The sequence below is a fragment of the Muscardinus avellanarius genome, assembly GCF_963383645.1.
Source record: "Muscardinus avellanarius genome assembly, chromosome: 18".
NCBI classification, from domain to species: Eukaryota; Metazoa; Chordata; class Mammalia; order Rodentia; family Gliridae; genus Muscardinus; species Muscardinus avellanarius.
In genome coordinates this window covers 42,372,268-42,384,408 of record NC_137804.1, presented here as the reverse complement: position 1 = coordinate 42,384,408, position 12,141 = coordinate 42,372,268, and the positions used below count along the sequence as shown (strand labels likewise).

The 12,141-nt window shown below is 56.9% G+C and overlaps 1 protein-coding gene across 1 annotated transcript; it reads left to right on the top strand.

The window, feature by feature from the left end:
* Positions 1–2,171: 2,171 nt before the first annotated feature.
* Positions 2,172–11,995, top strand: TM6SF2 (transmembrane 6 superfamily member 2; the record flags this gene model as incomplete). The annotated part of the gene is made up of 10 exons (XM_080715449.1): positions 2,172–2,266; positions 5,705–5,808; positions 7,634–7,731; positions 7,800–7,903; positions 8,117–8,199; positions 8,760–8,884; positions 9,035–9,136; positions 9,431–9,523; positions 10,006–10,125; positions 11,786–11,995. 10 exons carry the CDS (start codon positions 2,172–2,174, stop codon positions 11,993–11,995), a joined length of 1,134 nt encoding a protein of 377 aa, XP_080571575.1.
* Positions 11,996–12,141: the final 146 nt, after the last annotated feature.

Here is a 12,141-nt window from a genome sequence, read left to right as displayed (position 1 = left end):
GCTAGTTGTGCTGGTTTGCACGCTGTACTTTACGTATCAAAGCCCAGGGATCTCATCCACCTGCCGCTATACACTCAGCTAGTGCTGCCCAACCCCTGCAAGGACCAGGGATCCTTCCCAGGCTCCAAGGACTTCGGAGCCAGCCTGTGGTCACACAGCCAGTTAACAAACAGTAGCTTGCTAATTGTGAACCAGATGGAAGAGTGCTGGCCCAGCAGCCAGTGTGCTGGGAACAAAGTCAGAAGCTGGTGGTGGCCACCTGCAGCTGCGATAGAACCTGCCAGGGCCTGGATTGTGGCTTCGTGGTAGAACACATTTTCTTTTTGGCACGCACCACCATGTCCAGCTGATAGAACACTTTCCTAGCATGCCTGAGGCCCTGGATTCCATCCCCTGAGACTGCACACACACGTCGACCAACACATTACCAACCTCCCCCCAACACATTACCAACCTCCCCACCCCAAGAGGAGCCAGAGGCTGGGCCGAGGCTGTCTAGGAGCATGCCCCCAGTGGGCTGAGGCCCTGGGAAGGTCTGAGAGGCAGTACAGAGCCCAGGCGGGGGTGGCATGCTATCCTGCCTCCCCTCAGAGTCAGCCTGGAACAGGGCCAAGGGTGGCTCTGGTGGGCTCTGCCCAGTGCCCATGCACAGGGGTTTCTAGAGGGCAGCAGGCAAGGGCCCTGAGCAGCAGCACGGCTCTGGGCAACCAGAGGTTAGCCACAGCACCCTGTCACCTGGTCTCCATTGACTCGGTGAGCTGGCGGCTGGCCCGATCCAGGGCATGGACTTTTCCCCCAGGCAGGGGAAGAGGCCTCCAAACCTTGTGTTGTGTGCGCTGGGCCTACAGAGCAAAGTCGGGCTGTGAGCTAGGCACAGACACTCCTGGCCCTGAAGGGAGAACGGGCAGGGGCCAGCCAGGAGGGCCACCTGGAGTAGAAGATGGCGGGGCCTGCTTTAAGAGGTAAGAACATGGGCTGAGGGGCTGCTTGGTGGTAGCCCTTGCCTGGCACGTGTAAGGCCCTGGGTCCCAACTTGAACTCTGGAAAAAGAAGAGAGCACAGGAGAGGGTCTGTCTGGCAGACAGGAGTCCCCAGGATTCTGCACTTCACCCCACAGACCACAGGTTCCCAGGAGGAAGGCTGTCAGACTCAGAGCGTGCAGACAGAACCTCTGGCCAGCTCACGGCTGGCACAGGCCAGCAGGCTGCTTGGTGGAGACGGGGTCCTGGCGGCCCCTAACCGCAGGGACAAGAATCAGGTTGGCACACTCACCTTGCTGTACAGCAGCCCAGGCTTCACGGGCTAGCTGGAGTTGTGACAGGGACAGGAAGTCCCTCCCATCCTAACTGCACACCGCAGGCCCCTTGACTTCAGCCCTGCATCTCCTCTGGACCCCCTTCCCTCCTTCCCTCCCTCCCTCCCTCCCTCCCTCCCCTGGATCGCTCCCTCGAGCCCCATCTGTGTTTCCACCTGGCCTCGCACCCACTGGCCTCTGCTACCCAGCTCCAATCCTCAGCCAGTTCTCTTTCTGCCAGGAGCACTGCCCAAACCCCCAATTTGGCCCCTTCTGACCTCCCTCCCCCCAAGTGAAGGACCTCCAACCTCCGCCCACCTGAGAGAACCTCCTATCCAGACTCACTCGCATTTGTGGCCACTGCATGAGAACGCTCATTCAAGTGCGCCAGCAATCCTCACTGGATCCTGGCTTGGGGTGGGATGCTCTGAATTGGGGGAGGGTATAAAGGATCTCCTCAGGGCTGGGGGTAGAGTTCAGCAGTTGAATGCTTGCCTAGCATGCATGGGGCTCGGGACCGGGGCTCTAGGTCAGGACAGCAGGCAGAAGTGCAGCTCGACCCAGCTCAGCCCACGCCCGCGGGTGGAAAGCCTGGAGAACCGACTCCTTTAGAACAAAGTTGCCAGCCCCGTGACGACGTCCAGGAGGTCAGAGCAGAGGAGTCCCGAAGTGCGGAGTTCCAGACTTTGCAGAGGGGAGAAGGGTGCAGCTAGCGAGGGGAGGGGCCCTGCAGGCTCCTCGAGCGCGGGGCGGGCCTACTGTGGGGCCGGGACACAGCGTGGGTGACCTTTGCGCGGGGCGGGACGGCCCCTGGCAACCCCAGCCCAGACGCGCTGCCACCTCGGAGCCCAGCGCCCCCGCCGGGGCCGCCGCCGCCATGGACCTCCCTCCGGTGGCCGGCAAGATCGCGGCGCTGTCCCTCGGCGCTCTCCCGGTGTCCTACGTGCTCAACAGCATCTCAGAGCTCTCGCAGTGCGTTCGGGGAGGGGCCGGGGAGGCCAGCGGGGCGGGGGCGGGAGGATGCGGGAGTACTGCGCGCTCCAGCACCCCAAGCCCAGGACTGTGAACCCCGGGCCAGAATGCCGGGGCCTGAGATGTTGGGCCCGGGGAGAAGGAATGTCAAGGAGCATAGCCCCACACCCTATCCTGGGCAGGGCTTTGGGAGGGTTCTGGGGTACTCCTAGGATGCACCCACACAGGTTCCAAAGTCGCCAAGGGTCAAAGTGTCCCAGATAAGGCGCCAGTGACCGAGCTCCTGCTATCACACACACCCTGCTCCATCACCTCGGCCTCAGTTCCCAGGCTTTCTGTCTCTTCAGGGCTTGCTCACCCTGCCCTGAAACGTACTCCTGTCTCCTAAGCCGAAGTCCTCAGCCCTGTGGGTGCAGCAAGCACCTCACCCTCCCGAACCCTGCCCATCCCAAACCTTGGGGCAGAGTCTTAATCATGGGGCTGGCTCCCCAGGTGCCAATGCTTGTCGCCACCTCCTGGGACCCTGGGCGGACCTGCTGGCCTCTGGAACCAAAGTTCCTTCTTTCGGGTAGTGGCATGACCCTAGACCTTGTGCCAGTTACCTGTAGGGATTGAATGGCGCCGTGTGCAAAGACCTCTGTAGTCTCATCTGATTAGGTCATTGTCATTGCTGATAGGGTCAGAATGGAGATCATAGGAGACAGAGGGCTCCCGAGGAACTGGGGGCCTGGAGCCTATGGGGGTTGATGAGCAGAGTTTTGCTGTGACCCTGGGCAGGTCTCTCACCCTCTCTGGGTCTTGGTTTACCCACCTGTGTCAGTTGATGCTTAGAGGCCCAGATTCTATTGTCTACATAACTGGTTGACCTTTCTTACCAGGTCAGCAGAGGCAGGTCTGGGCAAGGATAGAGAAGAGTAGATGGAGGCCTTTGGACTTCAGCTGGGAGGAGTTGACAACCTCAGGAAGAGACGTCTACGATACTGAGCACTAGAGGCCCTCAGCACGGGAGCTGAGCCTAGGCCACGGAGGAGCTTGGCATTGCTGAGTGACGGCAGCAAATTGAATAGAACATGCATCCACAAATAGAGAAGCCAATGAAGCGGCTGGTGGATGTCCCCTCGAACTCAGCCAAGTTGGGAAATGATTCTTTCTGGGTAGTCAGGGAGGAACAATGTAGATGGGCCATAAGGGATGAGTAGGAGTTTATCAGATAGAAAAGCAATCACTGAGCTGGACATAGTGGCACATGCCTGTAATCCCAGTACCTGGAAGGCTGAGACAGAAGAATCGCAGGTTCAAGGCCAGCCTCAGCAACTTAGACCCTGTTTAAAGTAAATAAATAGAGCTGGGCGTGGTGGCACACGCTTGTAATCTCAGCATTTGGGAGGCTGAGACAGTAGGATCTGGGTTCACAAAAGCCTCAGCAATTTAGGCACTTTGCAACTCAGTGAGACCCTGTTTCAAAAATAAAGAATAAAATAATAAGCTGGGCGTGGTGGCACACGCTTGTAATCCCCATTCTTGGGAGGCGGAGACAGGAGGATCGCGCAGGTTCGAAGCCAGCCGCGCTGGCGAAAGAGACCCTGTTTCAAAAATATAAAATAGGTCTGGGAGTGTAGCCCGGTGGTAGAAGGGCTTCCAGGAACCCCAGTACCACCAAAAAAAAAAAAGAAAGAATAAAATAATAGGGCTGGGGGTGTAGCTCGGAGGTAGATGACCCTGGATTCCATCCCAGTACCACACACACAAAAAAAGTAAAATAAATAAAAAGGGCTGGGGGTGTAGCTTAGAGGTAGAATGCCACTGGGTTCAATCCAAAAGAAAGAAAAGTAGAGCCGGGCGTGGTGGCGCACACTTGTAATCCCAGCATTTGGGAGGCTGAGACAGGAGGATCTGAGTTCACAGACAGCCTCAGCTACTACTTAGGCCCTTTGCAACTCAGTGATATCCTGTTTCAAAATAAAAGAATAAAAAATAGAGCCGGGCGTGGTGGCACACGCTTGTAATCCCAGCATTTGGGAGGCCAAGACCGGAGGATCGCTGTTCGCAGACAGCCCTCCGCAACTCAGTGAGACCCGGTTTCAAAATAAAGAATAAAAAATAGGGCAGGGGGTGTAGCTCGGAGGTTAAATGCCCCTGGGTTCCATCCCCAGACCCGCCAAAAAAAAAAAAAAAAAAAAGAATAAAAAATAGGGCTAGAGGTATAGCTTGGAAGTAGAATGTCCCTGGGTTCCATCCCCAGTACTGCAAAAAAAAAAAAACAAAAAAAAACTTTTGGCCAGATATGCATGCCTATAACCCCAGCTACTTGGGAGGCTAAGACAAGAGAATGGCAAAATCAAGGCCGGCCTGGGAAACATAGTGAGATTCTGTTTCCAACTAAAAAATAAAAAAGCTGGGCGGAGTGGCACACACTTGTAATTCCAGCATTTGGGAAGCTGAGACAGGAGGGTTATGGTTCAGAGACAGCCTCAGATACTTAGGCCCTTTGCAACTCAGTGAGACCTTGTTTCAAAATAAAAAATAAAAAATAAGGGCTGGTAGCCTGGCGTGGTGGTGCACGCTTGTAATCCCCGCGCTTGGGAGGCTGAGACAGGAGGATCACACCGGTTCGAAGCCAGCCTCAGCTACTTAGTGAGGCTCTCAGCAACTTAGTGAGACCCTGTTTCCAAATAAAATATTAAAAAGGTCTGGGAGTATAGCCCAGAGGTAGAAAGCCTCTGGGTTCCACCCCCAGTACCACCAAAAATAAATAAATAAATAAAAATAAGGGCTGGGGGTATAACTCAGAGGTAGAATGCCCCCGGGTTCCATCCCCAGTACTGAAAAAGAAAGAAAGAAAGAAAGAAAGAAAGAAAGAAAGAAAGAAAGAAAGGGGATATAACTCAGTGGTAGAGTATCCTGGATTCAATCCCTTGTATAGAAAGAAAGAAGAAACTTCTGAGGGTTCAGGCGTAGCGCCTGTGCTGAGCATGTCAAGGGCCTGAGTTTGATCCCCAGCACCACAAAAGACAAAAAAGGGCGGGGCGTGGTGGTGCATGCTTGTAATCCCCGCACTTGGGAGGCGGAGACAGGAGGATCGCGCAGGTTTGAAGCCAGCCTCGCTGGCTTAAGAGACCCTGTTTCCAAATTTAAAAAAGTATAAAAATAGGAACTGGGAGTGTAGCCTGGAGTTAGAAGGGTTTCCAGGAACCCCAGTACTACAAAAAAAAAAAAAAAAAGATAAAAAAGGGAGAAGGGGAGAAAGAAAGAAAACAGAGACTTGTGGATGCAGTTTCTAGATGGCAGAAACAGCCTGAGGAATAGCCTGATGGGAAAATGCCTCAGGGACCGGCATTGAACACCAGCAGATACTTCTCATCGCCCCATGCTTCGGGGGAGGCGGGCTGAGGCCTCCGCACTGGGCAGGCGTCCCTGACTTGAGTTCCCTCTCCTCAGCCCACTGTGGGTGGCTCTGCTGAGCGCCCTGATCCTGGGGCTGCTCTTCCTGGCCATCTACAGCTTGTCCCATGGTGAGATCTCCTACGATCCATTGTACGCTGGTGAGTCACTGGGAAGTAAAGAAGACTGGTCCAGGACCTCCACTCTCAGACTGGGGGCCACTGAACGGCTTCCTCCCTTAGATGGGGGTCATTGAAGGGCTTCCTCCCTTAGATGGGGGTCATTGAAGGCCTCCTCCCTTAGACGAGGGCCACTGAACGGCCTCCTCCCTTAGACAGGGGTCATTGAAGGGCCTCCTCCCTTAGACCAGGGGGCCTTTGAAGGGCCTCCTCCCTTAGATGGGGGCCACTGAACGGCCTCCTCCCTTAGACGGGGGTCACTGAACGGCCTCCTTCCTTAGATGGGGGTCATTGAAGGCCTCCTCCCTTAGACGAGGGCCACTGAACGGCCTCCTCCCTTAGACAGGGGTCATTGAAGGGCCTCCTCCCTTAGACCGGGGGCCTTTGAAGGGCCTCCTCCCTTAGACGGGGCCACTGAACGGCCTCCTCCCTTAGATGGGGGCCACTGAACGGCCTCCTCCCTTAGACGGGGGTCACTGAAGGACCTCCTCCCTTAGACCGGGGGCCTTTGAAGGGCCTCCTCCCTTAGACGGGGCCACTGAACGGCCTCCTCCCTTAGATGGGGGCCACTGAACGGCCTCCTCCCTTAGACGGGGGTCACTGAAGGACCTCCTCCCTTAGACCGGGGGTCATTGAAGGGCCTCCTCCCTTAGACCGGGGGGCCTTTGAAGGGCCTCCTCCCTTAGATGGGGGTCACTGAACGGCCTCCTCCCTTAAACGGGGGTCACTGAACAGCCTCCTCCCTTAGACGGGGGTCACTGAAGGGCCTCCTCCCTTAAACGGGGGTCACTGAACGGCCTCCTCCCTTAGACGGGGTCACTGAACGACCTCCTCCCTTAGACGGGGCCACTGAACGGCCTCCTCCCTTAGATGGGGGCCACTGAACGGCCTCCTCCCTTAGACGGGGGTCATTGAAGGGCCTCCTCCCTTAGACCGGGGGCCTTTGAAGGGCCTCCTCCCTTAGACCGGGGGCCTGTGAAGGGCCTTCTCCAACGAAAAGAAATAGAAAAGAGCCTCCACCCTCAAACTGGGGCCTTTCAGGGGCCTCTTCCATCAGACTGGGGGCTTAAAGGGCCCCGATTAGATTTGGACTTTAAGGAATGAGAGCACTGTTAGGTTGGGGAATCGCAAATAGCCTCCCCCGTCCGGTGTGGAGCTTCCCAGAGCAGGCACTGAGGCTCTCCCATCAGACTGGTCGCCCTGAAATACTATGCCTCCAGTCCGTCCTGGGTCTCCTGAGGACCGGAGTGATGCTCCTCCCGTGAAACTGGAGACCCCTAGAGGCCTCCCCAGCAGACCTGCAGAATGAGCCGGACTGGAATCCCTTGACAGAAGGGGTGGGGACAGGAAGAGCGTGGAGGTCCTCGCTGGAACCTCCTAATTTCTGACCTGTTTTCTCAACTTCTGCTTTGTCCCTGGCCTGAGCCCTCACACTCACAAACCTTGCCCTACCTGGCTTTAGCCCCACCCGCATGTGGCCTTGGCATCGCCCATACTTGGCATTAGCCCCTCCCACAGCTGACCTTATCAACGTCCACACATGGTCTTAGTCCTGCTAACCCTGTTCACTCTGGGTCTTAGCAGCACCCAAACTTAGCCTTAGCCCCACCCACATTCGGTCCTGGCCCCGCCCACAACCGGCAATAGCCCCACCCACACTTATGCTTAGCCTTGCCCACATTTGGCCTTAGCGCCACACACCTGGCCCTAGCCCCGCCCACAGTGGGCCTTGGCCCCGCCCACATGCCTCCCTAGTCCCCACCACGCCAAGTCCGGCCCATGCCCGGCCCCGCCCACTCTCCCACAGCCTTCACCGTCTTGGCCTTCACCTCGGTGGTGGACCTAGTCATCGCGCTGCAGGAAGATGGCTACATTTCGGGCTTCACGGAGTTCTACACCAAGGAGGTACATAGAGTGTGGCGGGGGGTGCCCCCTACCCCACCCCACGTCTGAGCCTCGCACCTGCCCCACAGGGCGAGCCCTACCTGCGCACTGGGCATGGGATCTTCATCTGCTACTGGGATGGCACCGTTCACTATCTTCTCTACCTGGCCATGGCAGGTGCCATCTACAAAAGGTGCAGGGGGCAGGTGGGAGGGCTCCTGGGAGGAGCTGTGTCACAGGTGGGCACCCCAGGTCAGGGTGGAGCCAGAGTATCGGCAGGCCCCTTCCATCCCGAGGGGCAAAACAGAGGGGCACCCAGAGCTGGGGAGCCAGGTAGTTTCTGGGGATCTGGGTGGCCCCTGGGCCCAGGGGAACAGCTACCCACTGGTCACCTGGTCCCTCCCAGGAAGGGGTACCGGAACCTCGGGCTCTACTGGCTAGGGTCCTTCACCATGAGCATCCTGGTGTTCCTCCTGGGAAACATTCTGGGTAAGGATTCAGTTTGGGGGAATTTTATCTGGGTTGGCTGGGTCACTTCCCTGCGCCTGGAAGCCCCCATGTTGGACCTCACCGCTCCAGGGTCTGCAGAGGCCCCTTCACTGTCCACCACAGCCTCAGTCAGCATCCACCCCCCTGTGCTCCCCATTTCCTCTGGGAGGTAGGGGGAGCCCAGACCACTTCCCCCAGGCCAAGCCCCAGGGATTGGGTTCAGGATGCTGTGACCTAGAAAGGAGTTCCAGAGTCCATCCTAGAGAGTAAAAGTAGGTCTGAGGGTGGAGCAGAGAGTCCCAGGCTGGCCCGGCCGGGCCAGGGGAACCACCCGGTGTGTTCACAGAAAGCAGAGTGGTCCTGGAGAGAAGCGTCTGTATTCAGAAGGTAAACTGAGGCAGGCCAGGCTGTGGGCACTGGTGAGCCCTGGAGGGCGTTGGAGCTTGGCAAGGTTGGCATTTGTGAATGAAGACGCCCGGCCAGGGCTCAGCATGGCCCAGCTCATGGGTGCAGCCCGGCCCGCCTTGCTGAGTGACTTCCTCACCTCTGCACCACGGCAGGGAAATACAGTTCAGAGATCAGACCCGCCTTCTTCTTTGCCATCCCCTACCTGCTGGTTCTGGGCTGGGCTGGCATGAGGGTCTTCAAACAGTCGAGGATGGCACCCTGCTGCGACCCCGCCACGGTGAGTGCCTTGCCCCTGGGGGGGTCTCCTGCCAGCTTCAGTGTGACCACAGCCTTTGTCTCCTTGGAGGGAGCTTGGCTGGCGGAAAACAGGGAGGAGCCCGCGTGAGCGCCTTTGGATACAGACCTCTCAGGCTGTCTCCCGCGGCAGGTGCTGGAGGAGCAGAGCAAGGGCCTCCTGCGGCGGCCCGCCGACCTGGCCCTGGTCCTGTACCTCATCCTGGCGGCCTTGTTCACGCTCTTCCGGGGCCTGGTGAGTGCCCTGCCCAGCCCTCCCCTGTCCTGCCTCCCTCCCCACCCACTTCTTCCATTTGTATTCCGAGATCTGGTGCAGAAAGGCCACGGCTATTCTGTCTGGTCATCCAAGGAAGTCCTTCATCAAACCTGACCCGGGTGTTCCCTGAAAGGCCCTGTTCCCTGCCGCTCTCTGTTACCGCCAGTATCTGTGAATCCCAGGGCCGAGGGGCACCAGGACAGTTCTCCGCTTGGGGAAGTGGGGGCCTGGGGGAGAGCGGTGTTTGAGGTTGGTCTACCTCTGTCTCCCCAGGTGGTGCTCGACTGCCCCACAGATGCCTGCTTTGTCTACATCTATCAGTATGAACCCTACCTGCGGGACCCTGTGGCCTACCCCAAGGTGCAGGTGAGAGGGTCGCCGTCCCGCCCGGGCCTCAGCGAAGCAGGGTGGGAGGTATGAGTCAAAATGGTGGAAGCAGATGTGGGCTTTATGGTGGTACTAAGCAAGTAACATGATGGTCTTCAGGCATGGCTGGATCCAGGAGGCGGAAAATAACTGCCTTGGGGCTCTGCTTTCTGTGCGTGGCTCCCTTTGTGGGGTGGCAGAGGCAATCCCAGGCTTCTATCCATCCACCCCAGAAGACTGTCAGCCCTCATTGCCCATACCCCAACTTAAGTGCATGTCTCAGGCAGGCTGAGATTGACCCAGCCTGACTTCCAGGCCCTTACGTGGCCCTGGGGTGTTCTAGTTGGGAGGTCAGAGGCACATGCGCACAGGATGGGGGTGCAGAGAGCCCCCGTCCGGCTGGATGTGAGGCTGTCAGGATCAGCCAGGGTCCGCTTGGGGGCCAGGGGGGGAGCCAGGCTCACCCCGGTTGTGTCGGTCAGATGCTGGTGTACCTCTTCTACGGGCTGCCCTTCTGCGCCCTGGCCGGCTATGCCCTCACCTTCCCCGGCTGCTCCTGGCTGCAGGACTGGGCCCTGGTGTTTGCCGGAGCCATTGGCCAGGTAAGGAGCCATGCGGGTGGGACAGGTGGGGGAAATGTTTTCTGCTGACCCATTGGCTGCCCAACTCGTATAAGCACAATGATGGAACCCCAAAAACCCCAAGAAGCCTGAGGCCCAGCACCCCAGAATTCCCTGCAGCCCCATGGGGTCAGAACTAGAGAGAAGGAGGAAAGGGGCCAAGAGGCAGTCAAAGGGGAAAGGTTTCAGAGAAACAGGGGCAGAGGAACACATGAGGATGAAATAACACATGGGATGAATTCAGACAGGGAAACATGTTCCAGAAACGGAACAGCACAGAGTAAGGTTCATGCAGGACGTGGTGGTGCACAGGTGTCATTCCAGGTCTTGGGAGGCTGAGACAAGAGAATAGAAGATGGGAGGCCAGCCTCAGCAACTTAGCAAGATCTTGTTTAAAAATAAATATAGCGGGGAGGCTGACACAGGAGGATCGCAATTTGAGGACAGCCTCAGCTAATTAGTGAGGCCCTTCCCAACTCAGTGAGACCTTGTTTTAAAATAAAAAATAAAAGCCGGTCATGGTGGCACACACTTGTAAATCCAGTATTTGGGAGACTGAGATAGGAGGATGGCACAGATTTGAAGTCAGCTTCAGCTACTTAGTGAGGCCCTCTGCAACTCAGTGAGACCCTGTTTCAAAATAAAGAATAAAAAGTAGGGCTGGGAGGCCGGGCGTGGTGGCACACGCTTGTAATCCCCGCGCTTGGGAGGCAGAGACAGGAGGATCACGCAGGTTTGAAGCCAGCCGCGCGCGCTGGCTTAGGAGACCCTTTCCTTTTTTTTTTTTTGTGGTACTGGGTGTGGAACCCAGAGGCTTTCTACCTTCAGGCTATACTCCCAGACCTTTTTTATATTTTATTTGGAAACAGGGTCTCACTAAGTTGCTGAGAGCCTCACTAAATAGCTGAGGCTGGCTTCGAACCCGTGCGATCCTCCTGTCTCAGCCTCCCAAGCGCGGGGATTACAAACGTGCGCCACCACGCCCGGCAAGGAGACCCTGTTTCCAAATAATAATGTAAAAATAGGTCTGGGAGTGTAGCCCGGAGGTAGAAGGGCTTCCAGGAACCCTAGTACCACAAAAAATAATAATAATAAATAAATAAAAAGGGCTGGGGGTGTTGCTTGGAAGTAAAATGACCCTGGGTTCCATCCCCAATACTGCAAATAAATAAATATATAAATAAATAAATAAATAAATAAATAAATAAATAAATATGGAAGTATAGCTCGGAGGTAGAACGCCCCTGGGTTCAATCTTTAGCACTAAAAACAAAAAGAAAGAAAAGTGATTTTTGCAGAGTTATAACATACCTCAGGGCAGAGGCAAGATAAATTAACCGGTAGATGCTGGAGTGTTTGAGCAGTGGAGGGCCCAGTCCAAACTGGGGGCCTATTTCTAGGTTCCTATTGGGAAGAGATAAAGCCTGGGCCCTGGAAGTTATCTGCAAGGGTGGAGTCCACAGGACTGGGTCAAGATCAGCTACCTGGGATGGGGAACGCTGGCCGAGGACATGCATGTTTAGAGATACGCGGGTGCACTACAGGGGGACAGGTTTGCCAGCTGAACCAACCTACCTGCTGGAAAGCCCAGGGGGACGTCCCGTCCTCCTGGGCCTGACCCCGTCCTTCCTGTCTGCCCCAGGCTCAGTTCTCACACATGGGGGCTTCCCTGCACCTGCGCACACCCTTCACCTACCGCGTGCCTGAGGACACCTGGGCCTGCTTCTTCCTGTGCAACGTCCTGTATGCGCTGGGTCCCCACCTGCTGGTCCTGCGCTGCCTGCGGTGGCCAGCCTTCTTTCTGCCCTCGCCGCCCGCGGATTCCCTGGCCCCACAAAAGAAGCAGCAGTGAGGCCAGGCCGGGGGCGCCTGGGACTCTGTTGCACAGCTGGCCACAGCTGGCCGCGCCCTGCCCGGGGGCTGTGGGTCCCTCAGCTGCAGGAAGGGAAGGAAACCTGGGCTCCAGGGTCCTGGCTCTGGTGGTTACCACCAGTGGGT